The following is a 25,169-nucleotide window of genomic DNA, read 5'->3' as shown; positions in this document are numbered from 1 at the left end:
AGAGTACTGTTCCAGCTACACAGGAACACTTTGCCACTGCAATCTCCACAGGTGAGCAGTTCTCAAAGACAATCTACACATTAAAACAAAATGTCAGTCATTTTACATTTAGGACACTGCTTCAATACAACACAGAACAAGGAGAAAGCTGAGGGCAGGCTGATCAGGCAAGTAATAGGTGTGGGAAAAGGCTAAACCATGTCAGGTTGTCAGTCACATCACATACCAAAAAAAGATCATGCTCCAAATAAGTGGGGGTACGGCGTAGCCCCGCGTCCAACGCCCACTACACCACTGGCCTTACATTCATAATTTCAGCAGAGGGAGGGGAACAGCAGAACAGCAGAGTGGCGAGGGAGAGCTGTCTTCTTCCCCTTACAAGCTTCAAAAATGTATTTATCGTGTGATTTTGGAAATAAAAGTTTCATATTCTGAAAGCCAAGACTTTGTTTCTTTAAAAAAAACAAAAAAACATCCGAAATAAAAAACCTTTTTTCAGCCCAGGTCAGCCCGTGCATTAAGGCGGCCCTGCCCATAGACACACACACCCTCTCACATACAGAAACACCTCCGCTCAGCCAGATTTCCTATACATTCACAGTCCATGATATTGACAGAAATTGACTTAAACCTCTCCTACCAGTATTAAGACCAGAGGCCAGTTATTGTCGACAATTAATGTTGTGTCTCACACACAAACTCTCAGTTCAAAACATTTGAAAAAAGTGTTATCTTAATATGCATGTTGTTGCTTCTTTGAAACGTGCAGAGGATGTGGAAGGGGCTCAAATGCATGAAAGGGCACATTTGCGATTTTTGTTAATAATTTATTAAAAATATGCCTGGAATTTTTTCTCCCTGTCTGTATCCAGCACACAGATTCAGTTATTTAAAAATAAATGAAGTGTATTTGAGTTAATTCTCCACTTTTTTTTGTTTTAAACCTTTATTTAACCAGGTGGTCCCATTGAGATCATCGATCTCTTTTTCAAGAGAGACCTATCCAACAAGGCAGCAAGTAGGTTACAACATGAACATAAAACAACAGAACACAAAAGGACATCGTATTTACAGGGCTACATTTACACACCCAGAGACATTGACAAGTACCAACAGTATATTTATATCTCGCCCTGTCAATAAGCCTCACCTTCTTGGCAAAAACGGTATTGTTGTTGAAGTGGTGGAGAGACAATGCACAGTTTGACCCACTGCTGTCACCCATGGCCAAAGCATATCTCTCCGTCCCACTGAGGTGGCGTTAGACTTTTTCGCTGTCCGTCATTTTGACAGACAGGATCGTAAAATGTCCGTCATAATCCCTTATTACCCGTCGGGTCTGAACAGTTCACGAGAGAGCACGCTCGTGAAATGTCAACGGGGGGGGCGGTGTTATGCCGTGTGTGCATGCACCTCGCGGCAGCGCGCACAGCGTAAAGCAAAACCTCTCAGACACGTATTGATCTGTACGGCAAAGTACGGTTTGGAAACTATATAATTTCCTTTTGGAGGGCATGCATAACACGGCATAACACCAGAGCCTCGCTGCGGGGAAACGTTGGCGCTGTTCCGAGTTTGTTCTAATCTGTCAAAATGACTGACTGCTTTCAGATTTTTCCATCATTGTTAAATAAAATATTCGGTTAACGCGGCCACTGGCTGTCCCAGCAACATCAGTACCAAGCGAGAGAGTTTTTTGTGCTTAAAGTGCACCAGATTGATGCATTTAACTTCAACATTTAAACAAAATATTTCCCGGGGGTGCATGCCCCCGGACCCCCAGAGAGGATGTGAGGTCCAATAAAGCAGGTTAAAATAATTAAATTGCATGTTCATCAGTGGCCCTCTACCGCCAATCAGAAGAGGAGTGGAGAGATTCAGCAGATTGTTTGCACTGAACACGTGGCTTTCAACTGTGTACTGACCATTCTGTCAATTTTATTGACAACTTTAACTTTTTCTGGGACCGCAGACATATTTTAAGGCAAATGGAGTTTGCCTGAGTCAGGAAAGAATGCATAAGAGAGGAGGTGGAGTTGCTATTCTGTTCAATGACTCCCTTCAATGCAGGAAGACATCTTATGGGAACTTTGCTTCTTTTGAATATGTGGCCCTTCAGCAGAAATGCTCCTCTTGAGCTCTGTTCCTAAATATCTATAGACCACCCAAATACTCTGCAAGCTTTTTTGATGATTTTACCGAACTGCTGTCTATAGTGTGTATTGACTTTGAGCGTCTAGTCATTGTTGGTGATTTTAACATTCATGTTGACAACCCCCAGGACAGAGGGGCAAAATAACTGTTTTGTGTTCTTGATAACTATGGACTGACTCAGCATCTGACGGAGCCCACGCACAATAAGTAGGGATGCACTATAATTATCAGCCCGATAATTATCGGTCCGATATTAGGAATTATGACGTCATCCCGATAAACCGATAACAGTATTAATAGCCCCGATAATATACAATATACAATATATTTTTTGGGTAAAAAAAAAGAAAAAAATACTGCGGTGTGGGTGGATTGGGATGAGGGGCGCTTGTTTTTCACTCGGCTCCTCCCGTGTTGCCAGTACTGTGGTGTTAGTGGTTTAGGAAGAGGGGAGTTCTTCACAAATCCAGCGCTCCCTAATACTTCGAACCTGATCAGTCACCTGAAACATCGCCATCGCTACGATGGTGTGTTAAAAGCGTACGAAGACAATAATACAATACAGTGTGTGTGTGTGTGTGTGTGTGTGTGTGTGTGTGTGTGTGTGTGTCTGCGCGCGCGTGTTGGAGCTATGTGCAACTCAAGGCATATGCTCGAACCGGAGCTGCCTGGACACTGCAATCATGTTGCTGAGTGTGCTGACTTTTCGTACAATGTCCCGCTGTCTGGCTTCCTGCATAAAGTCAAGTGCTCGGCGCAGTTGTGTGGATAGAGCGCTCCTCTGTTTTCATTTAAACAGCTCCTTATATCCGTTAGCGCAGCTAGCTAGCACCAGATGCTAACAACAACAATGCACGTAAGGTCTCTCTCTTGCTTGCTCGGACCACACGTACACACACCCTCCCGGTCCTCCAGATGGCCAGTCTGTGCCTGCCGGTGAGCGTGGAAGTGTGGTCTGCCACAAGCGGGCGGCAGGAGCTGGGCTGTCAGCATCAGCTTGTAGATGGTATTTTAAACTCGATGCGCTCTGAAGCTACGGGGCGGCCGAGGAAAAAAAATACACATGCGTTAATCGCGTTAAAATAATTAGTGGCGTAATTTTTATTTTTATTATCGGTTATCGGTATCGGTCTTCAGAAGCAGGAAGTTATCGGTATCGGTTTCAAAAAACCAATATCGTGCATCCCTAACAATAAGGGGCACACTCTGGACTTAATTGTCTCAAAGGGTCTGAATATCTCTAAGGTTGTGGTGACTGATGTTGCGCTCTCTGACCATTCCTGTGTTTTCTTTGAGAGCTCTATTTCTCTTGTGTTGTTGTTGTTCAAAAAGAGGTAACCACAAAGTGATATTTAACTGAAAACACTAGGGAAAGTACAGGGGTCTGCAACCTTTTTGACCAAAAGAGCCAAAACATGTTTTTGTCTGGAGCCGCAAAACATATTTCATAGTTTTTTATTGTTATATCAGACAAATACTACTTTTTTGCATTTATTAGGCTATTTATTACATGATATAAAACTGTTAACCTCTAATAAGAAACAAAGAACTCTTATAAGGAGAATTACAAAATAATACACAGGCCTACTTTAAAATAAATTAAACACAGCACTTGGGGAGTCCTCTGCACATTTGAAGGAAAAAAAAATATTATTAAAATGGGCCCACTATGAAATAAATAAAACATATAGCTGCACCCTAAAAAGAGTTAACGGTAGGGTAGGTAAGAATGGAGAAACCAGCTCGAGTGCGCTAGAATTTGAAAGTACACAACCGGAAAAAATATGCCTCTTCCTTCAGACTTTCTACAGAGTCCCTCCTCCAACACACACAAACGCGCACATGACCAATGAGGGCACGAGATAAGTTTGTGCCCAGATGGAAGGCTGACAGGCAGGTAGGCCATCCAGTTATTTTAGCCGGGCCGGCTCAGATGATTGGTCGTGCTTTTTACAGCGCTACGGCTTCCAGAGATTAAGTTTTGTATGTATTTATTGTCAAAGCATTTAATATATTCATTGCTATCGGGACGTTAAGAGCATTCCATGGAATATAACAAAAAGTGTTTTCTGAAATAAATTACATACCCCATTGAATTATGACTGAAGATCGTCAGCTGTCTTCCTCTCCCGTGTTGTTCCTCGATACGTAAAGGTTGCACCACCGTTGACAACTTCTCTCTACATATCAAACATACCGGTAAACCAGCATTGTTTGCTGTGAAAGCATACAACTCTGTCCACGCAGAATTAAATCCTGTGTTCCTCCGGTACTTTTCTTTGATTTATGCATAGTTCGCTCATCGAGCCGGGGGTCAGGTTATTCGCCTCCAAGAAAATGCGCTCGCGCGGGACTGTAGCAGGATGTGACGCATATTTTAGTTGACCTAATTAAAACCGTTTTGTTTTTTATTTATGTGTCACAGTATCACCTCAAAATACAAGATACGAAACATTTTCAACCATGCAACAAAATATAAATAGTCCTACAAATACTTTTATTTTATTTCCTTCTTATTTTTGTTTAAGCTCAAGGGAGCCAGAGCAGAGGGCTTAAAGGGCCGCATGCGGCCCGTGGGCCGCGGGTTCCCGACCCCTAAGCTAGTAGATCATTTTAATTCAAAAATTAAAAATGTTATAGATGCCATTGCTCCAACTAGGGTAAAAGAAGTGACTGGGAAGAAAATATATCCATGGAGAAAGGCCATGACCGTGAGAACAGAGAAAAGAGAGTGTCGAAAACCTGAACGAAGGTGGCGAAAAACAAATCTCCAGGTGCTTTTTGAAATCTATAAAGAGAGACTTGGCCTTTATAATTTGGAATTGAAATTTGCCCGGCAGTCTTTCTTCTCTGATATCATTGCCAAAAACAAAAACAACGCACATGACTTGTTCGCTACCGTCGACAGACTAACTAACCCCCCAGTGTCAGTAGCCTCTGAATTTCTATCCACCAGGGCGTGCAATAATTTTGCCTCCTTCTTCACTGACAAAATTCAGGAAATCAGACAAGCAGTCAGTGCCTCTGCATCAGGAACAGCAAATGTTTTGTCTCTGTCCACTTAAAATCCATTCAAACACCATGACACAATTCCATCAGATTAATGATAAAAACCTAGAGGACATTATACAACTTCTGAAATCCTCCTCCTGCTGCCTTGATATTATTCCAACAGGGTTTTTCAAAAATGTTTTTCCTTACACGGCCTCAGATCGACTTCATAGTAAACAAGTCTCTTCACTCAGATGTTTTTCCACAGGCCCTGAAAACTGCAGTCATTAAACCGCTCTTAAAAAAGCATAATCTAGATGCTTCAGTAATGAACAATTACAGGCCCATATCAAACCTTCCATTTCTAGGTAAAATCATTGAAAAAGTTGTTTTTCAACAGTTGAGAAATGTATTGCATTTAAATAACTGTTTTGATGTGTTCCAGTCAGGCTTTCGTCCAAACCACAGCACTGAGACTGCTCTTGTAAAGGTCTTCAATGACATCGACTTAAACACAGACAGGGGCAGAACTTCAGTGTTAGTATTATTAGATCTCAGTGCTGCGTTTGACACTGTTGACCACAGCATATTACTAGACCGACTAGAAAACTGGGTGGGACTTTCAGAAACACTTCTAAATTGGTTTGAATCATACTTAAAGGACAGAAACAACTTTGTTTCTATAGGTAAATACACATCTGAGTTGACAAATATGACATGTGGGGTTCCTCAAGACTCCATCTTGGGGCCTCTTCTCTTTAACGTCTACATGCTACCACTGGCTCAGATAATGAAAAACAACAAAATAAGTTACCATAGCTATGCGGATGACACACACATTTACATAACCATTTCACCAGGAGACTATGCTCCAATTCAAACACTGAGTAAGTGCATTGAACAAATCAATGACTGGATGTGTCAGAACTTTCTCCAATTAAACAAAGATAAAACTGAGGTAATGGTCTTTGGAGCCAAGGCAGAACGTATAAAAGTTAGCGCTGAGCTTCAGCCTGCAATTTTCAAAACAACAGATAAAGCCAATAATCTAGGTGAAGTCATGGACTCTGACCTGAGTTTCAACAGTCACATTAAAACAGTTACTAAATCAGCCTACTATCACCTAAAGAATATATCTAGGATTAAAAGACTAATGTCACAGCAGGATTTGGAAAAACTTGTCCATGCTTTTATCTTCAGTAGACTGGACTACTGTAATGGTGTCTTTACAGGTCTCACTAAAAAAAAATCTATTAGAAAGCTGCAGCTGATTCAGAACACCGCTGCTCTAGTCCTCACTAACACTAAGAAAGTGGATCAAACCACTCCTGTTTTGAAGTCTTTACACTGGCTTCCTGTATGTCAAAGAACAGATTTCAAAATACTGCTGCTGGTTTATAAAGCACTGAATGGTTTAGGCCCAAAATACATTTCTGATCTTCTGCTAAATTGTGAACCATCCAGATCTCTCAGGTCTTCAGGGACTGGTCGGCTTTCTGTCCCCAGAGTCATAACTAAACATGGTAAAGCAGCGTTCAGTTATTATGCTCCAAATATCTGGAACAAACTCCCAGAAACCTGCAGGTCCGCTGCAACTCTTACTACTTTTAAATCCAGGCTGAAGACTTATCTTTTTGTCGCTGCTTTTAATTGAAACTGAGCCGTTGTGATCATCAGTAAAGTGGAACTTCTGTGTGAACTATTCATATCTTAAACTGCACTGCTGAATGTCTTTCATTTTTGTAAAGCACCTTGAATTGCCTTGTGTTGAAAGGTGCTATATAGATAAACTTGCCCTGCCTTGCCTTGCATTTTCTTTTAATAAACACTGAAAACGGGTCCCACAGACCCAAACAGCACATAAAGTATAATGTTAAAATATATAGATATATAAAACATATATACACTGCAAAAAACAAAAAAAGAGAAGTAAAAGTAGCTCACTAATTGTTTTATTTTTTGAAAGTAGCTCTCATCCTAAAAAAGGTTGGAGACCCCTGCATTAGAGCGTAAACACTGTAACTATAAGTATCTGAAATAAATATGTGTACTGAAACAAATACCAATAACTGTATTGCATTGTTTTCTTATGCACAATTACTTCATACTGTCTTTGTCTTTTTCGTCCCACATTTATTGTGCCCCCCTCAGAAAATAACTGGCCCCAGCCTGGCCCCCCCAGTCAAATTGGTCTAGAACCGCCACTGCTCCTCACATGACATCTCAACTTGTACCTAACCCTCTGACTGACAGAAGCTCTGCTGACAGAGATGCACTTTCTCTCTTGTTTATTTCTTTACCACGAATCACCAAATTCGGGAGTCCTTCCGTGTCAGTTTCCAGCTTTCCGATAGCAGCCAGGCCTTCTCACATACACACATACAACTGCCGGTTGATACCGTTTTGATTTGACAACATTATATTGAGTTATTACGGTTTTATCCGAGTTATATTTCTGTCGATCGGAAGCAGATCTCTCCCTTCACTGTTACATCGCGAGAGCAGTAAAGCCCGCCTCCAGTTCTGCAGGATCTGCATTCTGATTGGCTGAAGCACTTCTTTGTTGAAAACTCTGTGTAACGATTGGGCTGGAACTTGTGTGTTGTTAACTCTTTGTGAACTGGGATACATATGCGCAAAATTGTAAAAAACTGTAACTCTTCAACTGATTTAAGTTCATCCTCCCTCTCTCTCTTATCCTCCCTCTCTCTCTTAAAGGAATGGTCCACTCATTAGATAATTAATCAAAACTTCAGTATTTAATGAAACGTTATGTTTAAACCATACCCTGAAGAAATCAGCGATATTCCCCGGTAAATAATGATTTTATAGCTCTTTTTTATCAAAACCTGTATATTCCGTCTGGCCGCCGCCATGTTTGCCATTTTCAGTAGTCACGTGATGGTCGTGACGTCATCCATGCGTTCACTTTGTCAACACACAGAAACATGGCGGAGTATTTCAGTTCGGACTCGTCAGCAGAGGAACAAGTTTTGACCAATGTGAAGAGATTGGATGGGGGAATTCAGCCATACATATCAGTATGACAATACGACACCCTCTGTCCTAAGACCCTCACATCGTACAAGGAAAGACTTCCGAAGAAAACCCACAGTTTAAAGGGAACATGGGAGAAACCTCAGGGAGAGCAACAGAGGAGGGATCTCTCTCCCAGGACGGACAGACGTGCAATAGATGCCGTGTGTAAATTGAAAAGATAATACATTTGCAACATAGGTAGTCCAAATGTTTGGAAATGCATGTGTGTATAATAGGAAGATGATATAAGATACTATATGTATGCATGTAGTACCACCCTTGCTAGCGATTCCCTCTCTAGTTTAGCATACTCAGCTTCGTTGTCCCTGGCCATAGAATCACGATGTTATGGGGCCGGAAAAAACTGGGGGAAAATACACACTAGCCGGTACTACGCTATATGGAAAGGCCACCAAAAACTGTCCTGGCCTGGACGCTAAAGGACGTTAAAATGCTGCAATGGAAATGCGCTATAACATACCTTATTCTTACTCCGAGCACTACTTCTGCTCCTCCGTCGCTTCACACTTGCAGAGGGCGATTTCTCAACTGGCCGAACTGGTGTCCTGGTCGGTGATGACACCAGAAAGACCGATGGTACTGCATCTCCATTAAGTAATGGTTGTTCCATAAATCCCATGTTATGTTTTATCATAGAGTAGTCGTCCGGAAATTTGAAATGTTCGCTGCATACATGAGCCTGTGAATCTTTCGGTTCGGGCCGGCCACATTTCGCTAGCCACTGCCTCCGAATGTACTTCTTACGCTTACCTTTTGGCAACAGATGGAACCGAGCATTCCGTGGATTGTTCCTATCAGAATTGTGGCAATATTTCGCGATACAGTGAGGCATATTTGAAGAGAGAAACTACAGTAAATAACATGGAGATCAACGTGTCTTCGAAAACCAAACGCATGGTTTACGTTACGTCCGGAAAATGGCGGCGCCCACAGTGTTGATGTTATTTCGGTATATAATCAGTTTAAAATCACTGATAATGTCATCGGATTAAAAAAAAAAAAAAAAGAGACTGGCAGAGACTGGTCTGTTTTATCGGATGATAATTATTTAAAAATGAGTGTCATGAGCATACCATTCCTTTAACCTCCCTCTCTCTCTTATCCTCTGTCTCCCTACTCCTCTTGCTGCTGTCCATATATACATTGTTGTTATAAAAAGTTCTCACATGAAGACTTTTTCTAGTGCTTACATCCTGATTGCTGAGTCAGCAATAAAGCAGTTTGGTGTTTGCGGTCATGTGGCATGTGTATTTGTTGCTTGGTTCATGTGTGTAGCATTTTTAATGGCAGTGTTTTGAAAATGGCAAACAAGTGAATATGTCAGATGGCTGTGTCTTACTGAGAGAACCGTGTGCAGTGTTTTGCACAAAGTGCCGAGTTGAACTGCAAACTGGGTGCAGAGCTGAAAGTGTGTTTAGAGTTTTGGAGATTTGAGCTGAGGTTTTGCTTTTTGAGTGAGAGTTTAAATGAGTATGCTTTATGTGAGATGTGTATGTTAGCAACTGAAAAAAAACGGTAACTGGACATTTTCTGATCAAACACATTTTATTAACATCAAAGTTCCTCATTTGTTAGTCGATTTGGAAACAGCAATAACATTTAGTCTGTGAAAATACACGTCATTATAAATGTGTCTTCTTTTTTCCAGAGCAGTGAGAATAAAATATCTACAATGAAAGAAGCTCTGCTGCTTTCTCTCTAAAGACTCAGGCATTCAAAGAGAAAGAACTCAATATAAATGCATCAATGGAAATATTCAACAAATATTTAGAGCAAACTTTACATTTCCATGCAGAGAAATATGAGTTGAGGTGAACAGAAATCCTCCGGAGCAGTGACAGCCTCCATGGCTATACAGACACAGGAAGGAGCGCCGCCTGAAGAAACTCCAGCATCTACAGAACAACTCACGAGAAGAAGTTAAAGCACATCCCATCATGTTTGATTGACAGCTGATCTCAGTGCAGTGAAGACATGAACACTCAGCTCTCAGCAACAATGATGGACACACAATGAGTTTAAGAAGTACAAGAGTTCCTCAAATGACTTCAGGCTATTTCAGTTTACACAACTCAACTGTGGCTCCAACATAACAAAGCCGAACTCCAGAATGCAGCGGCTGAGTGAACGTGGTCTGGACTCTGTGGAGGAGAGTCATGGTTTCAGAGACGCTGTAGAAGGACAGAACACCTGCTCTGTGATCCAGGTACACTCCTACTCTGGAGGACGGAGGACCTGAGACGGGAGTTTGGATATTGTTGTAACAAAATGAATACCTGTTTAGGTAACAATCTAAAGACCAAGATTTGTCATTGTTTCCAAATCCACTTTCATCCCCCCCCCCTGATCTGCTGATATTCTTGTCTGCGACTGCTACACAAACTGCTTCCCCTCTCCACTCCACCTCCCAGTAACAACGTCCAGTCAGACTCTCTCTACTCAGGACCTGAGGATATAAAGTGAATCTGTCTGGGTGACTAGAATAAGAGTGATGTGGTCCCATGAGTGTTGCTTTTCTGCTCCCCTCAGATAATAACAGCTGTGTGTGTGCTGTGTTTGGATCCAGAGTGATCTCCTGTGAATATTGTAAGAACCCAGCTCTGGAGGCGGGCTCTGCTGCTGACAGTAAAACATCCACTTCAGTCGATGAGACGTTGGTCCATTCCTCTCTCAGGGCGTCCTGTAGTTTGTCTCTGACTGCTGACAGGCCCGCCGTCACGTCCTCAAAGTAGCTCAGAGGCCGGATGTTGGTGCTGGAGGAGTGTGTAGCTTCACTGAGGGGGGCTGGCAGTGAGGGGTAGCTGAGCAGAAACTGGTTGTGGTCCTCTGTGTGAGACAGCAGCTTGAGCTCAGCGTCTCTCCTCTTCAGCTCCCTGATCTCCTGCTCCAGCTTCTCCTGGAGCTCTCTGACTCGACTCACTTCTCTCTCCTGCTGGGATCTGAGCTGCTGCTTCACATCAGAGCTTCTCTTCTCCATGAGACGGATCAGCTCAGTGAACGTCTTCTCACTGTCCTCCACTGCTTTATCAGCAGAGCCATTGACGGCCTGCACCTCCTGCTGAAGCAGCTTCACCTCCTTCTCTCCGTCCTGGATTCTCTGCTGGATGTTCAGTCGACTCCCCTCCACCTCTCTCTGCCTCTCAGTCCTCTCTGCTGCAGCTGACACCGTGTCGTGGCCTTTGTGTTCGTCCACAGAGAAGAGAGAACAGATACTCTGCTGATCAGTGCGGCAGAACAGCTTCTTCACCTCGTCGTGACGAGAGCAGATGTTCTCCTGGAGCTTCTTGGAGGGCTCCACCAGCTTGTGTTTCTTAAAGACAGCTGATTCATAATGAGGCTGGAGGTGTTTGTCACAATAAGAGGTCAGACACACGAGGCAGGACTTACAGGCTCTCAGCTTCCTCCCAGTGCAGACATCACAGGCCACATCTCCAGCTCCAGCATAGCAGAGGTCAGCAGGAGCAGCTGGCGGTCCAGTCTTCTTCAGCTCCTCCTCTAAAGCTGCTAACATGGTGTTCTTCAGCAGGACAGGCCTCGGTGTGAAGCTCTGCCTACACTGAGGGCAGCTGTGGGTCTTCTTCTCATCCTCTCCGTCCCAGAAGCCTTTAATACACTTCATGCAGTAGCTGTGTCCACAGGAAGTCGTCACCGGATCCTTCAGTAGATCCAGACAGATGGAACAAGAGATTTTGCGGCCCAGCTGAACTCCTTTCTGCGCCATTTCAGCTCTCAGTGGGAGCGAGTGTGTGAGTTTCACTTCCTGAGAGCTGAAACTATGAGCTGTGATCTGAATACTTAATAGGAGCAAAAAAAAGGATTCAATATCTTACTGCAAAAGCTAAAATATCTATAACTGCTAAATTCAGTATTCAAGGATCTGTAACAAAAATATCTCCATACTGTAAGAAATTCCTTGAAATAAAAGGATAATTGAGAAGAGAATAATTCAGTTATGGCGCATTTCCACTGCAGCGCTTAGCACGGTTGAAGCGTGCTGTGCCAAACCCGCAGGGGCGCGGGAAGGGGGGGGTGCTAAGGGCGCTGCAGCACCCCCTAGCGGCAGGCAGGCAGTGCGGAGCTCCCCTGTCTGCACATGTATTTTATATATATTTATTTCATTTAATTGTGCCTGAGATTATATTTGATATTATGTGTTATTATTCAAATGATAATTTAAAACTATATAATAAATAATTTTGCTTCAGGGAAGAAAAATAAAAAGATGTGGAAAAAAAGTTTTTTTGTTTTTAGTTGGCTACTTTTAACGTGACGCACAACACCACAAGTAACTGACATGGCGCAAAAACGTATCTCGGAATTTTTTTGCTCTATAGTGCCTGTAATAGTGTTCACTGGAGTCCATTGTTATGCTGTATGTGTGGTTTTGCCAGCCACACATATATATATATATATATATATATATATATATATGCCATTTTCCTGGAGGTGCAAATATCCTGGGGCTGCTAATATAAACAGCTAGCTAAAGTAGCCAGGCAGAGCGCACTAGTTTTTTTTTCTAAATTAACGACCGAAGAAATCGCTGCATGTCTTCGGATTACATCTCTGGAATTCAGGGGTGTGCTCTAGGTCGTTACCAGCGTAAACTAGAGCTGTGTGGGTTGTCGGATTGCCCTTACAGACAGATGCAGATGTATGGAAAAACGACAGTGGCCTTCGTCGATTTTGGCTGCATCTACGTCTAATTTCTGGAAACACCAGGTGAATACCCCACTTGTCACAATAATATTATCATGCCATTGCATATATGTGGTATTTTAGAGTTGACTAGATATTGATTAAGGCAATAGACTATGATATTCTGTACAGGAAGCTTAGCAAAACCTAGATGGTTTACGGTTGCTTGCACCTCGCGTAATATGGCGGATACCGGAAGTACGGTGTCGCGCTCGGCCCAATACCCGTATGTGTGTGTGTGAAAGAATGCTAAGCTAGAGAGAGAATCGCTGGCAAGGGAGCTACAACTACAACAAAATGAACATATTTGACCGTGATTTAATTGTAATACACGTTTCAAAATGATGCCGAAGTAACAACATACTGATACCGGTTAGTAAAAACCATGAATTAATGCTTTGACAAGTCTGAAGACGGACGGCAGGCGAAAAACCCTTTTAAAATGCGTGTTTTTTTTTTTTTTTTTTTTTAATGGAGTTCGGCTAAGCTAACGCAGTATATGCTCCGACCGTCCACACTCACAACAGCGGCCTACAGACATGAATAAAACAGCGACTGTATTCGGCGTGACACAGGCAGTCTGTGGTTTGTACTCGTTTAACTTTTGTCTAGTTTCTGAACAGATATGAGGAGCTGTGAGCTCTGAGTGCTAAATCAAATAAAATCTCTATAGCACATTTAAAAACGATTTTCGGTCGAGCCAAAGTGCTGCACATGCAGATAATAAATAACACATTACTACCGATGTAAACAGAATACAATACATTACAACAGCAAATATAAAAAACACAGGGAAGTGTCATGAGTCGTGCTCTGCTATGATTAGAAGGCCGGGGTGAAGAGTTAGCTAAGAGCTAACGGCTGATGTTGTAGTGATATGTCGGTCGCGAACGAGCCGATTCTTTTGAACGGCTCTTTGGTACGAATGAGGGGAACCGAGTCGTACTTGGAGAGAGCTGTCCTTTTTATCGTTCAATCGTTGGTCTGCACTCACTGCCTGCCAAAATCCACTCGCCTTTTAAAAAGCTTGATTTTGTTCCCCAAACGTATGCTGTGAAGACCAGCCCCTACTCTGGTAGGTTTCAGCCATAGGTTTCAGCACGAGGAGTGAGATGGGATGGTGGGTCTTAACGGAATACGCGCGAGAGAGAAGTCATAACAAGTGACAGGACAGGTAGACGATGTGTTTTTCGGATGGAAAATGAGCCAAACGCGAAAACGCAGCAGCACTTGGATGCACTTCAACCAAAACCCAGGCAGTGTTAAAGCGCACCACTTGTAAAGGCAAAATATCCTTTAAAGCAGGGTCAACAAATAATCTCCATTGCCACTTAAAAACACAGTATCTAATATTAAGAGTTGCGTGAATTTCATTCAAGGCAAGACTGTTATGGTGTGTGCAGGAAGCAGGACACAAATGCAGATTAAAGTGTCAAAAATATTTCCTTTATTTCAAGGCTAAACTATAAACTAATACAGAACAGAACACTCACCGAAGACCAGGTCATGACACAAGACGAACCGACAAAGACAGACAGAAAAACCAGAACCTAAATACACACAAGACTAATCAAACAAACAAGACACAGGTGAGGAGGGAGGAGAAAACACAGGGACACCAGGTGAACACAATCGGGTAAATTAGACACACCAGGGAAACTAACAACAGGAAACCACAGACAGATTTAACAAGACAAAATGCAGACAGAAAACCAAAAACAGATCTAGACAAGACAAAACACCATAAAGACAGATCGTGACAAAGGCAACTTTATTGACTTAGTAGTAGGCAACATTAACAGCCGCTTTCACACCAAGTATTACTGACATGAATGACATGGATATGGCGCCACCTTGTGTCATGTTTACAATGCAGATTATTGACATTAGGTCTGGCAATACAGTCAATCATTATCCTGGTGATTATTTCGCAGATAAACCTAGTAAACCTGCCCCCTTTTAAAGAAACGGCTCTTTTGAACAGCTCTTTGAAAGGAACGGAGCCATAAGATCCGGCTCCCTTCAAAGAGCCATAATTCCCATCACTATGATGTTGGTTTTGTGTTTCGCATTGAATATGACGCCACGGCTCCGCCTACACTGCGTTACTATAGTTACTGCCCCAGTTCCTAAACTGTAATGGAAACGCAGCATAAAGTGAGCCAGTCCTACCTATACCGTACTAAGCCGTGCGAGGCCCTGCAGTGGAAATGTGCCATTAGAGAGGCTTCCTGGTGTTACAGACAGTAGACTGACTTCAGAGTTAATGCTGAATGACTGCAGATAGTGTTGGTCAGGGTGCGAACTGGAGGGGAGCAGGGGGAGCTATAGCTCCCCTAGTGGTGACATGAGCTCCCCTGGGAACATGGTTTGTGAAATTTGGGGGGAGCTCTCTAAAATTCTGATATGATGACCAAATAAATTCCATTTTGGGCATGTTTTTTTTCAAAGGTGTAAAATAAGTGAAATAAAATTATATTTAGAGTTTATGATTCATGAAAAAAGTGTCGCCTGCTTGCACGCTGCCCGCAGCTCCACCCACTACCCACTAACTCACAAGCTCGTTCAGTTGGCACTGCATGTTTACCAGGCATTGTTGCTGCTGCTGACATGTCGAGAAGAAAAAAATAACTTACCTTGGGCAATTTCTTTAAAAAGACGGCCAAACAACCTGATCAAGAAGACCAACCGAATGTAGCCGGTGGTAGCACGTCGTACGTTGTGACTGCTGCTACAACAGAACAACAGAATCGAGAGAGGAGGGAGCTAACGTCAGTGCTAGTGCTAACTTGACAGCTAACGTTAACTCGGGGGCTGAAGAGACACAAGAAGACGAGCCGTTGTGTTGTGTGTGTGGCGTCTCTCCAGGCAGTGAGAGGATTGTGTTGTGCTATAGCTGTATTATTAATATTAATATTGTTCATGGTTGGTGCCGCTGGCTGCTCTTATCGCGTGTGTTCGGCTCTGTGTAGGCTACAGCCATAATAGGCTATAGCCCATGTGAAATAATGTAGCCTGTTTTTGAGTAATTTTAAGTTGATTTAATTAAACAGTCAAACGTTACATTGGTGGTCCGTGGATTATTTATTATCAAGTTGATTGAAGTTTGCGTAGCCCATACATGCTCGGGAAATCTGTTGACATGAACATGATCTATCGGGACGTTTCATGTAAATGTAGACCTGTGGCACCACCCCGTGTGCAACAGATTTTCTCTTTATAATAGGCCTATGTCTGTGCTGTTGCTATTAATGCACGGATCAGCATTTACCCTGAAAAAACCCGCAAAAATAAATAAAATCCCGGCTCCCCCGGAGACCGTGGTATAGTTCGCACACTGGTGTTGGTGCAGCTGTGTGTTTCACGTACTGATTGCGCTGATGAAGTCGTGGAAGAGAGCGTAGGTGAAGAGAGGCTCCGGCAGCTCTCTGAAGTACATCTTTAACGCTCCAGTGATCACATGGAAGTCCTCCCACTTGGAGTCTGACAGGTTCACCTTTGATATATATTTATTTTAGTGCCATGCAGGTTCAAACTGTCACAGAAGAAAAGTGTTGAAGTTCTATTTATTGTCTATTGGGCAGAAGTGTTATCAGCTAAATGTACTCAGGTATTAAAAGTAAAAGTACTCTTTTATATAAGAGTTGTATTATACAATATTATAATATCTTGTTTTCATCGTGAGAAAATACATGAGTTTTTTTAATGTTGGACACATTTTGGAAAGTACTGAGTCAATTTGTAGAACATAGATATCATATAAACACATTAATTTGTATAAAAAGCAACTACTTTTGTCAAATAAATTAAGTGCATTAAAAGCCTCTGAAATGTATTGAAGTACAGTGGTGAAAAGTAGATTTTCTCAAGTACGTTTTTGAGGTACTTTGTAATTCTACCCCACTACATTCATTTAATACCTTTTGTTAATTTGCAGATTTGTATTAATGATGTGGAAGAAGAAGTACCCGAATTATACTTAAGTAGGCTACATTACTTGAGTAAATGTACTAAGTTACTGTCACCATTGTTAACTATGCAACTTTCCTTCTTAGAGAATGGGCAAGTATACACATTTAAATATAGTTAAATACTCACCACAGAAAGCTGGTCTGTAAGGATTTCTACGTAGTTTCATGGAGGAAGGCAGTTGTAGTTAGACTAGAAAATGCATTTCTGGCTGAAAATGCGTGTGAATGCTGTAAGCTGCGCACATGTGTTGCTGAATTTAGCTGAAAATGCAGAAAAAGCTTAATATTTGAATAGTTGAATGGTTACTGTAGCTGCTGTTAGCTACAAACTGCTGAACTTAGCGTACAAATGTAGAAAAGTGAAATGATCTGAATGAAAATTGTTAAAGAGGAACATCCTTTTTTATTTTTGAAAGACAAACCTTTATTAATTATCCAAACATGTAATTTGATCACACATTCCATCAGTAAAGTCTGTTCAATGATTTCATGTTCAGATTCACTTCATCCACACCACACATGTGATTAATCTCAGCTATTTAAAACAGAATAATACATGATTTCCTTATTGATTGTTATCATGATAATTAATGTTCTATAAAACATCAGAGTACCCACTTTCTATTTGGATAACAACAACAACAATTAGTCTGCAAAACAATAACTGTAATATTATACAAGTTATATCCCAAACAAAGACTCTAAGCTATTGACAGGAGAATAATAAATGATTTACTTATTGATTATGATCATGACAGTAAGTAATATCATTTTAAATAAACATGTTATGATGAAATAAGTGGTATAACCATCTGGGTACCTCATTTGTTAGTTAATTTGGGCAGCAACAATAATATTTAATCCGTCAAAATAATACATGTGATGATAAATGTCTCTATTGTTTTAGAAAGTGGCCAGAATAAAATATCTACAATGAAAGAAGCTCTGGTGCTTTCTCTCCTAAGACTCATGCTTTACAAGAGAAACAACAACATGAATCAAAAGAAATATCCAACAAATATTTAGAGCAAACTTTACATTTCCATGCAGAGAAATATGAGTTGAGGTGAACAGAAATCCTCCGGAGCAGTGACAGCCTCCATGGCTACACAGACACAGGAAGGAGCGCCGCCTGAAGAAACTCCAGCATCTACAGAACAACTCACGAGAAGAAGTTAAAGCACATCCCATCATGTTTGATTGGCAGCTGATCTCAGTGCAGTGAAGACATGAACACTCAGCTCTCAGCAACAATGATGGACACACAATGAGTTTAAGAAGTAGAAGAGTTCCTCAAATGACTTCAGGCTATTTCAGTTTACAGAACTCAGCTGTGTCTCCAACATTACAGAGCATAACTCCAGCATGTAGCTGCTGAGTGAACGTGGTCTGGACTCTGTGGAGGAGAGTCATGGTTTCAGAGACGCTGTAGAAGGACAGAACACCTGCTCTGTGATCCAGGTACACTCCTACTCTGGAGGACCGAGGACCTGAGACGGGAGTTTTGATACTGTTGTAAAGAAATGAATAACTGTTTAGGTCACAAACTAAAGACCAAGATTTATCATTGTATCCAAATCCACATTCAGTCCCCCCCCCTGCTCTGATGATATTCTTGTATGCGACTGCTACATAAACTCCTCCCCCTCTCCGCTCCACCTCCCAGTAACAACGTCCAGTCAGACTCTCTCTACTCAGGACCTGAGACCATGCAGTGAATCTGTCTGGGTGACTAGAATAAGACTGTTGTTCCATGCGTGTTGCTTTTCTGCTCCCCTCAGATAATACCAGCAGTGTGAATGCTGTGTTTGGATCCAGAGTGATCTCCTGTGAATATTGTAAGAACCCAGCTCTGGTGGTGGGCTCTGCTGCTGGCAGTAAAACATCCACTTCAGTCGGTGAGACGTTGGTCCATTCCTCTCTCAGGGCGTCCTGTAGTTTGTCTCTGACTGCTGACAGGGCCGCCGTCAAGTCCTCAAAGTAGCTCAGAGGCCGGATGTTGATGCTGGAAGAGTGTGTAGCTTCACTGAGGGGGGCTGGCAGTGAGGGGTAGCTGAGCAGAAACTGGTTGTGGTCCTCTGTGTGAGACAGCAGCTTGAGCTCAGCGTCTCTCCTCTTCAGCTCCCTGATCTCCTGCTCCAGCTTCTCCTGGAGCTCTCTGACTCGACTCACTTCTCTCTCCTGCTGGGATCTGAGCTGCTGCTTCACATCAGAGCTTCTCTTCTCCACGAGACGGATCAGCTCAGTGAACGTCTTCTCACTGTCCTCCACTGCTTTATCAGCAGAGCCATTGACGGCCTGCACCTCCTGCTGAAGCAGCTTCACCTCCTTCTCTCCGTCCTGGATTCTCAGCTGGATGTTCAGTCGACTCCCCTGCAGCTCTCTCTGCCTCTCAGTCCTCTCTGCTGCAGCTGACACCGTGTCGTGGCCTTTGTGTTCGTCCACAGAGCAGATATAACAGATACTCTGCTGATCAGTGCGGCAGAACAGCTTCTTCACCTCGTCGTGATGAGAGCAGATGTTCTCCTGGAGCTTCTTGGAGGGCTCCACCAGCTTGTGTTCTTTAAAGACAGCTGATTCATAATGAGGCTGGAGGTGTTTGTCACAGTAAGAGGTCAGACACACGAGGCAGGACTTACAGGCTCTCAGCTTCCTCCCAGTGCAGACATCACAGGCCACATCTTCAGCTCCAGCATAGCAGAGGTCAGCAGGAGCAGCTGGGGGTCCAGTCTTCTTCAGCTCCTCCTCTAAAGCTGCTAACATGGTGTTCTTCAGCAGGACAGGCCTCGGTGTGAAGCTCTGCCTACACTGAGGGCAGCTGTGGGTCTTCTTCTCATCCTCTCCGTCCCAGAAGCCTTTAATACACTTCATGCAGTAGCTGTGTCCACAGGTAGTCGTCACCGGATCCTTCAGTAGATCCAGACAGATGGAACAAGATAAGATTTCGTGGTCCAGCTGAACTCCTTTCTGCGCCATTTCAGCTCTCAGTGGGAGCGAGTGTGTGAGTTTCACTTCCTGAGAGCTGAAACTATGAGCTGTGATCTGAATACTTAATAGGAGCAAAAAAAAGGATTCAATATCTTACTGCAAAAGCTAAAATATCTATAACTGCTAAATTAAGTATTCAAGGATCTGTAACAAAAATATCTCCATACTGTAAGAAATTCCTTGAAATAAAAGGATAATTGAGAAGAGAATAATTCAGTTATGGCGCATTTCCACTGCAGCGCTTAGCACGGTTGAAGCGTGCCGTGCCAAACCCGCAGGGGCGTGGGAAGGGGGGGTGCTGAAGCACCCCCTAGCGGCAGGCAGGCAGTGCGGTCTGCACATTTATTTTATATATATTTATTTCATTTAATTGTGCCTGAGATTATATGTTATTATTCAAATGATAATTTAAAACTATATAATAAATAATTTTGCTTCAGGTTAGAAAAATAAAAAGATGTGGAAAAAAAGTTTTTGTTTTTACTTGGCTACTTTTAACGTGACGCACAACACCACAAGTAACTGACATGGCGCAAAAACGTATCTCGGAATTTTTTCTCTAAAAACGCTAAATCTGCAACATCATGTGCATAATCTGTATACTGGTTAATATCATGTTTGTGGTGTTATATTATTATTTTATTGTTATTGCTGCTGCAGCCCTGCATAATCTGTGTAATATGTAGCCAATAAATTCCACATTGTTGGTAAAATAATATTTTACATCTTTGTGTGTGTGCTAGTGCTTTTGGGCATGCTCTATAGTGCCCATAATAGTGTTCACTGGAGTCCATTGTTATGCTGTGTGTGGTTTTGAATGGAGTTCGGCTAAGCTAACGCAGTATATGCTCCGACCGTCTACACTCACAACAACTACCTATACAGACATGACTCATACAGCGACTGTATTCGCCATGACAGACAGTCTGTGGTTTGTACTCGTTTAACTTTTGTCTAGTTTCTGAACAGATATGAGGAGCTGTGAGCTCTGAGTGCTAAATCAAATCAAATCTCTATAGCACATTTAAAAACGATTTTCGGTCAAGCCAAAGTGCTGCACATGCAGATAATAAATAACACATTACTACCGATGTAAACAGAAGACAATAAATTACAACAGCAAATATAGAAATCAAACACAGGGAAGTGTCATGAGTCGTGCTCTGCTATGATTAGAAGGCCGGGGTGAAGAGTTAGCCAAGAGCTAACGGCTGATGTTGTAGTGATATGTCGGTCATTCAAGGCAAGGCTGTTATGGTGTGTGCAGGAAGCAGGACCCAAATGCAGATTAAAGTGTCAAAAATATTTCCTTTATTTCAAGGCTAAAATATAAACTAATACAGAACAGAACACTCACCGAAGACCAGGTCATGACACAAGACGAACCGACAAAGACAGACAGAAAAACCAGAACCTAAATACACACAAGACTAATCAAACAAACAAGACACAGGTGAGGAGGGAGGAGAAAACACAGGGACACCAGGTGAACACAATCGGATAAATTAGACACACCAGGGAAAATAACGACAGGAAACCACAGACAGATTTAACAAGACAAAATGCAGACAGAAAACCAAAAACAGATCTAGACAAGATAAAACACCATAAAGACAGATCGTGACAAAGGAAACTTTATTGACTTACAGAAGGTAAATGTAAAGTAGTAGGCAACATTAATAGCCGGTTTCACACCAAGTATTACTGACATGAATGACATGGATATGGCGCCACCTTGTGTCATGTTTACAATGCAGATTATTGACATTAGGTCTGGCAATACCATAGACTGTATATATAAATGGACGTAGGGTCCGTGACGTCACCCATAGGATTCTGCAGAGTTGCCGTGAAGCCCTTAGTAGGCGGAGTCGGCCACTAACGGCTCGACAGCGACGTCAGAGTCTAACTCCCGCCTTCTCCCGCCTGCTCCAAATAAGGGCAAAGAGGCGTTGCTGAGGCGGAGCCGAGGTGGGACAGGGCGGGACCTGCTGCCACCGAGCGTGACGTTCCAGACCTAGCTCAGGCTAAGAAGCTAAGCTAACATGCTCTATTCAGTATTAAGCTAACAACCTATGCTAACAACCCAGCTTGAGGTCACTGCTCCTCGTTCCCGGCATATTCTGAAGGTAAGATACCCTGTAACTTTACAAAACTTGTTCTTTTGATTTAAATGTTCTTGAACCTACACTATACAATTGTTTTTTAAGTGCTTCACCGTTTTTCAAATATAAATGTCATTTGTAACTAAACTTTGTAAACTAGCAGAGATATGGCCAGTGTTGCGTGAATTAAATGTGATTAATGAAATATGACTGTAGAAAACGAAAGGTGCTTTTATATTGATTAAACCATTTTTATTTATTTCAGCATTAAGAAAAATGAAGATGGCAACCTCCTCCACGCCAAACTGCACAACCTGTAAGTTGATGGTCCTGGCTTACTTTACATGACTTCAGATGGTTGACATTACACACAAACATACTATACATATACATGTGTGCACAATTGTAGATAAACAGCACACAGTATATAAATATATATATATAAACTGTGTGCTGTTAATCTGTTTTTTGAGGTTTTGCTCTCTTGTTACTTTTAACCATACAGGTGTGATTTCATAGTTATTTCGCATGTTATTGTCAAAGGAACAAAATGAGAAACCCTTTATAATTGATTTAATATTCCTCATGATCTGAAGCATTTGTTGCTCTCATTTATTTTCCTCCCATAGTGACTGTATGGATAATCGGAGACAGCTATGTCCGGCATGGAGCCCAGAGAGCTACAGAGACCATCGGCAGCAACCTTGGCCTCGACCTGAGGGTGTGCTGGTTCGGTTGGGGTGGACTGCGCTGGAGAGGTGTCCTCCCTTTCTTTTCCTACTCCCTGCGAGGAAGAGCAGTCCCGGATGTCCTCCTCATCCACTGTGGCGGCAATGACTTGGGGGATGTGCCCAGTGTTCAGTTGCTGAACCAGATGAAGGAGGACCTGCACCAGCTTCACCATCGGCACCCTGGCATGAAGATCATGCTCTCCCAGATGAACCAGAGGCGCCGGTGGAGGGCTGGTGCAAATCCTGTCAAAATGGACAAGGCCCGGAAGTTTGTTAACAGTGTTATGGCTACTTTTGTTCATAGCCTAAATGGTGCCATTGTTGACCACTCCAACATTAGACATGACAGTCCTGGGCTGTTTTTGCGAGATGGAGTTAATTTCACCCCTTGGGGAAATGATATTTTTTGTAAAGTCACTAGCCAATTGCCTGAAAGACCACCTCCAAAGACTGTGAACTGCTAAAATGTCAGTATCACTGTTTTTGGATTTGGCCTTTAGAGTATGTATTCTAAGGCCCTTGCTAAGCCCAGACTGTCATGGCTAATGTTGAGTTAGATATTACATCTGTAGCCATAACACTGTTAACATGGCTGCTCTTCCTCTTCCCCACATCCCACCCCCCCCTCTTCCCCCAATGGACTCTGCAGCTCTCCAGGCCCATGCTGGGCATGGCTGTCTGTCAAACCTTTTATTTTGTATTTGTTATGATGTTTTTTGTTATTTTATTTGTTAAAATAATTATGTATTTATGTAAATATTGAAAATAAATTACATTCATATTTTCACTTCTTTTGTCTACTGCTTACTGAAAATGTTAGCTATCACATCCAAATGGGACTATCAAATGAAAGGATAAGCTTACCATACAATACAGAAAACATTACACATTAAGGCTCAAATCTTTTCCCAAGCCGGAGCAGTCTGAAAAGAGTCCCAAGTATAAAAACACAAAATCTTGACAATGAATACTACACTGTCATTTGTCAGTGACAATGCAAACAACAGGAAGGTCTCCCCTAGTCCCATGTATGTTGGCATCAATGTCATAAGCATACCATAGAATGTAATTATGAAGTGCAATACCCACAATCCCTACAGGGTCGTACCGTCACAGAAGATAATACCTTTTAGAGAGTTTCTAAATTGTTCAGTATGCAGATAAATATTTGTTTTACAATAGAACATCTTTTCTCTATAAATGTTCCCACATGTTGTGAGCATCTACTTTAAATCTTTTGTCAACAAATAAAAAACATCTTAATTTCCTTTAGGACAACATTTTGTTCATAACACCACTACATTAACAATAAGCATAGGAAAATGATAACTGTCAACATTTAAGATTGTGCTTTTACTCTTTATTTAATCAGATCTATTTACATTGAAAATGTGATAAATACACAAGCCACATTGAAAGTTACATCTTGCATTTTATGAAAAGTAAAGGTTTCGAATCATTGTATGACTTAAAGGGATAGTGGAAATCCGCGAATTTTGGGTTTAACTTATGTATTTTTATTAAAAATAAGCATAATAAACCATTTTTTTTAATTTCATGCGCCTAGTTTCATTTTATTTTCAATTTTACTGCTCCCGACCACGCCCTCTCAATGAAACGAAATACTTCGGGAATCTTCGGGTGATGACGAAAACAAAGGAAGACGGGCACAAACATTGGACGAGGCACGAGTATTTTATTATGTTTTCTGGCTGATTTAATGCATCATTAGCCTGTACCATTGTGTACAACGCCATTTATTGCCTGTCGATTAGGCGACCGGAGGCCTCGTCATCCGATAATCCGGTACACAGTGTCGAATGTGTACACTACAGTCATCATATAGACATGATAGACTAACAGTACTGTGAGTACAGCCTACACTTGACAGGCAGCCTTGCTAGCCTAGGATTAGGACCATACTACGTCAAAAGACCGATTGGCTCTAGCTGTATATCATGCTAGTATACAATTCATTTACATTTATTCATGTAATTAATGCCCATAAGGCTGTTACATATACAATAATAAATGTGACAAGATAATTTATGTGAACCTGACCCTGGTATGTTATGAAATGTACCCTACATGCAGTCATCCTCGGGCATAGCCATAGGCCTACAGTGCATGCATGCCAACTTTTGCAATATATAATATAGCGCCTAGCGTGAGCTATGCTTAGGGACCTACCAGTCAAGATTATTTGTGCGTAGGGGTGCATCATCTGGCGCCTGGTCCTGGTCATCCTCGCCATTGCCCATGCCGTGAACTAACTCCATCACCTCGGGCTCGAACAAATAAGGACGTAATGGTCCATCGTCTGGCTCAATATTCTCACCATCGTCGCTTACTGAACCGGATTCAGATTCAGTTCCTAAAACTACATTTTCGCAGGAAAGCCGAGAGGATGTTTCTGACTCGCTATCATCACTGGATACCTCGTACAATCCTTCTTCTTTGTCTGGTATATT

The 25,169-nt window shown here is 42.1% G+C and overlaps 3 protein-coding genes across 3 annotated transcripts in view; 1 reads left to right on the top strand and 2 right to left on the bottom strand.

Annotated features, from left to right (window-relative positions):
- The window catches only part of ada (adenosine deaminase), a 333,413-nt gene that overhangs the window by 289,890 nt on the left and 18,354 nt on the right, over positions 1 to 25,169 (top strand). The window lies entirely within an intron of this gene.
- On the bottom strand, positions 9,732 to 14,486 carry LOC117449004 (tripartite motif-containing protein 16-like). Its single transcript, XM_034086321.2, has 2 exons — positions 14,397 to 14,486; positions 9,732 to 11,999 (listed from the first exon to the last, which is right to left on the bottom strand). Exon 2 carries the CDS (start codon positions 11,924 to 11,926, stop codon positions 10,259 to 10,261), a length of 1,668 nt encoding a protein of 555 aa, XP_033942212.1. The 5' UTR covers positions 11,927 to 11,999; positions 14,397 to 14,486; the 3' UTR covers positions 9,732 to 10,258.
- LOC117450144 (tripartite motif-containing protein 16-like) lies at positions 17,255 to 21,309 on the bottom strand. The gene is made up of 2 exons (XM_034088210.2): positions 21,220 to 21,309; positions 17,255 to 19,923 (listed from the first exon to the last, which is right to left on the bottom strand). The coding sequence occupies exon 2, from the start codon at positions 19,848 to 19,850 to the stop codon at positions 18,183 to 18,185; it is 1,668 nt and encodes a 555-aa protein (XP_033944101.1). The 5' UTR covers positions 19,851 to 19,923; positions 21,220 to 21,309; the 3' UTR covers positions 17,255 to 18,182.

This window comes from Pseudochaenichthys georgianus, chromosome 7 (assembly GCF_902827115.2).
Source record: "Pseudochaenichthys georgianus chromosome 7, fPseGeo1.2, whole genome shotgun sequence".
NCBI classification, from domain to species: domain Eukaryota; kingdom Metazoa; phylum Chordata; class Actinopteri; order Perciformes; family Channichthyidae; genus Pseudochaenichthys; species Pseudochaenichthys georgianus.
Note: the sequence above shows the minus strand (reverse complement) of the source record. Positions and strands in the feature narration are given on the sequence as shown.

Coding starts and splice junctions, on each gene's coding strand:
- LOC117449004 (XM_034086321.2), bottom strand. CDS start 11,926: ATGGCGCAGAAAGGAGTTCAGCTGGGCCGCAAAATCTCTTGTTCCATC.
- LOC117450144 (XM_034088210.2), bottom strand. CDS start 19,850: ATGGCGCAGAAAGGAGTTCAGCTGGACCACGAAATCTTATCTTGTTCC.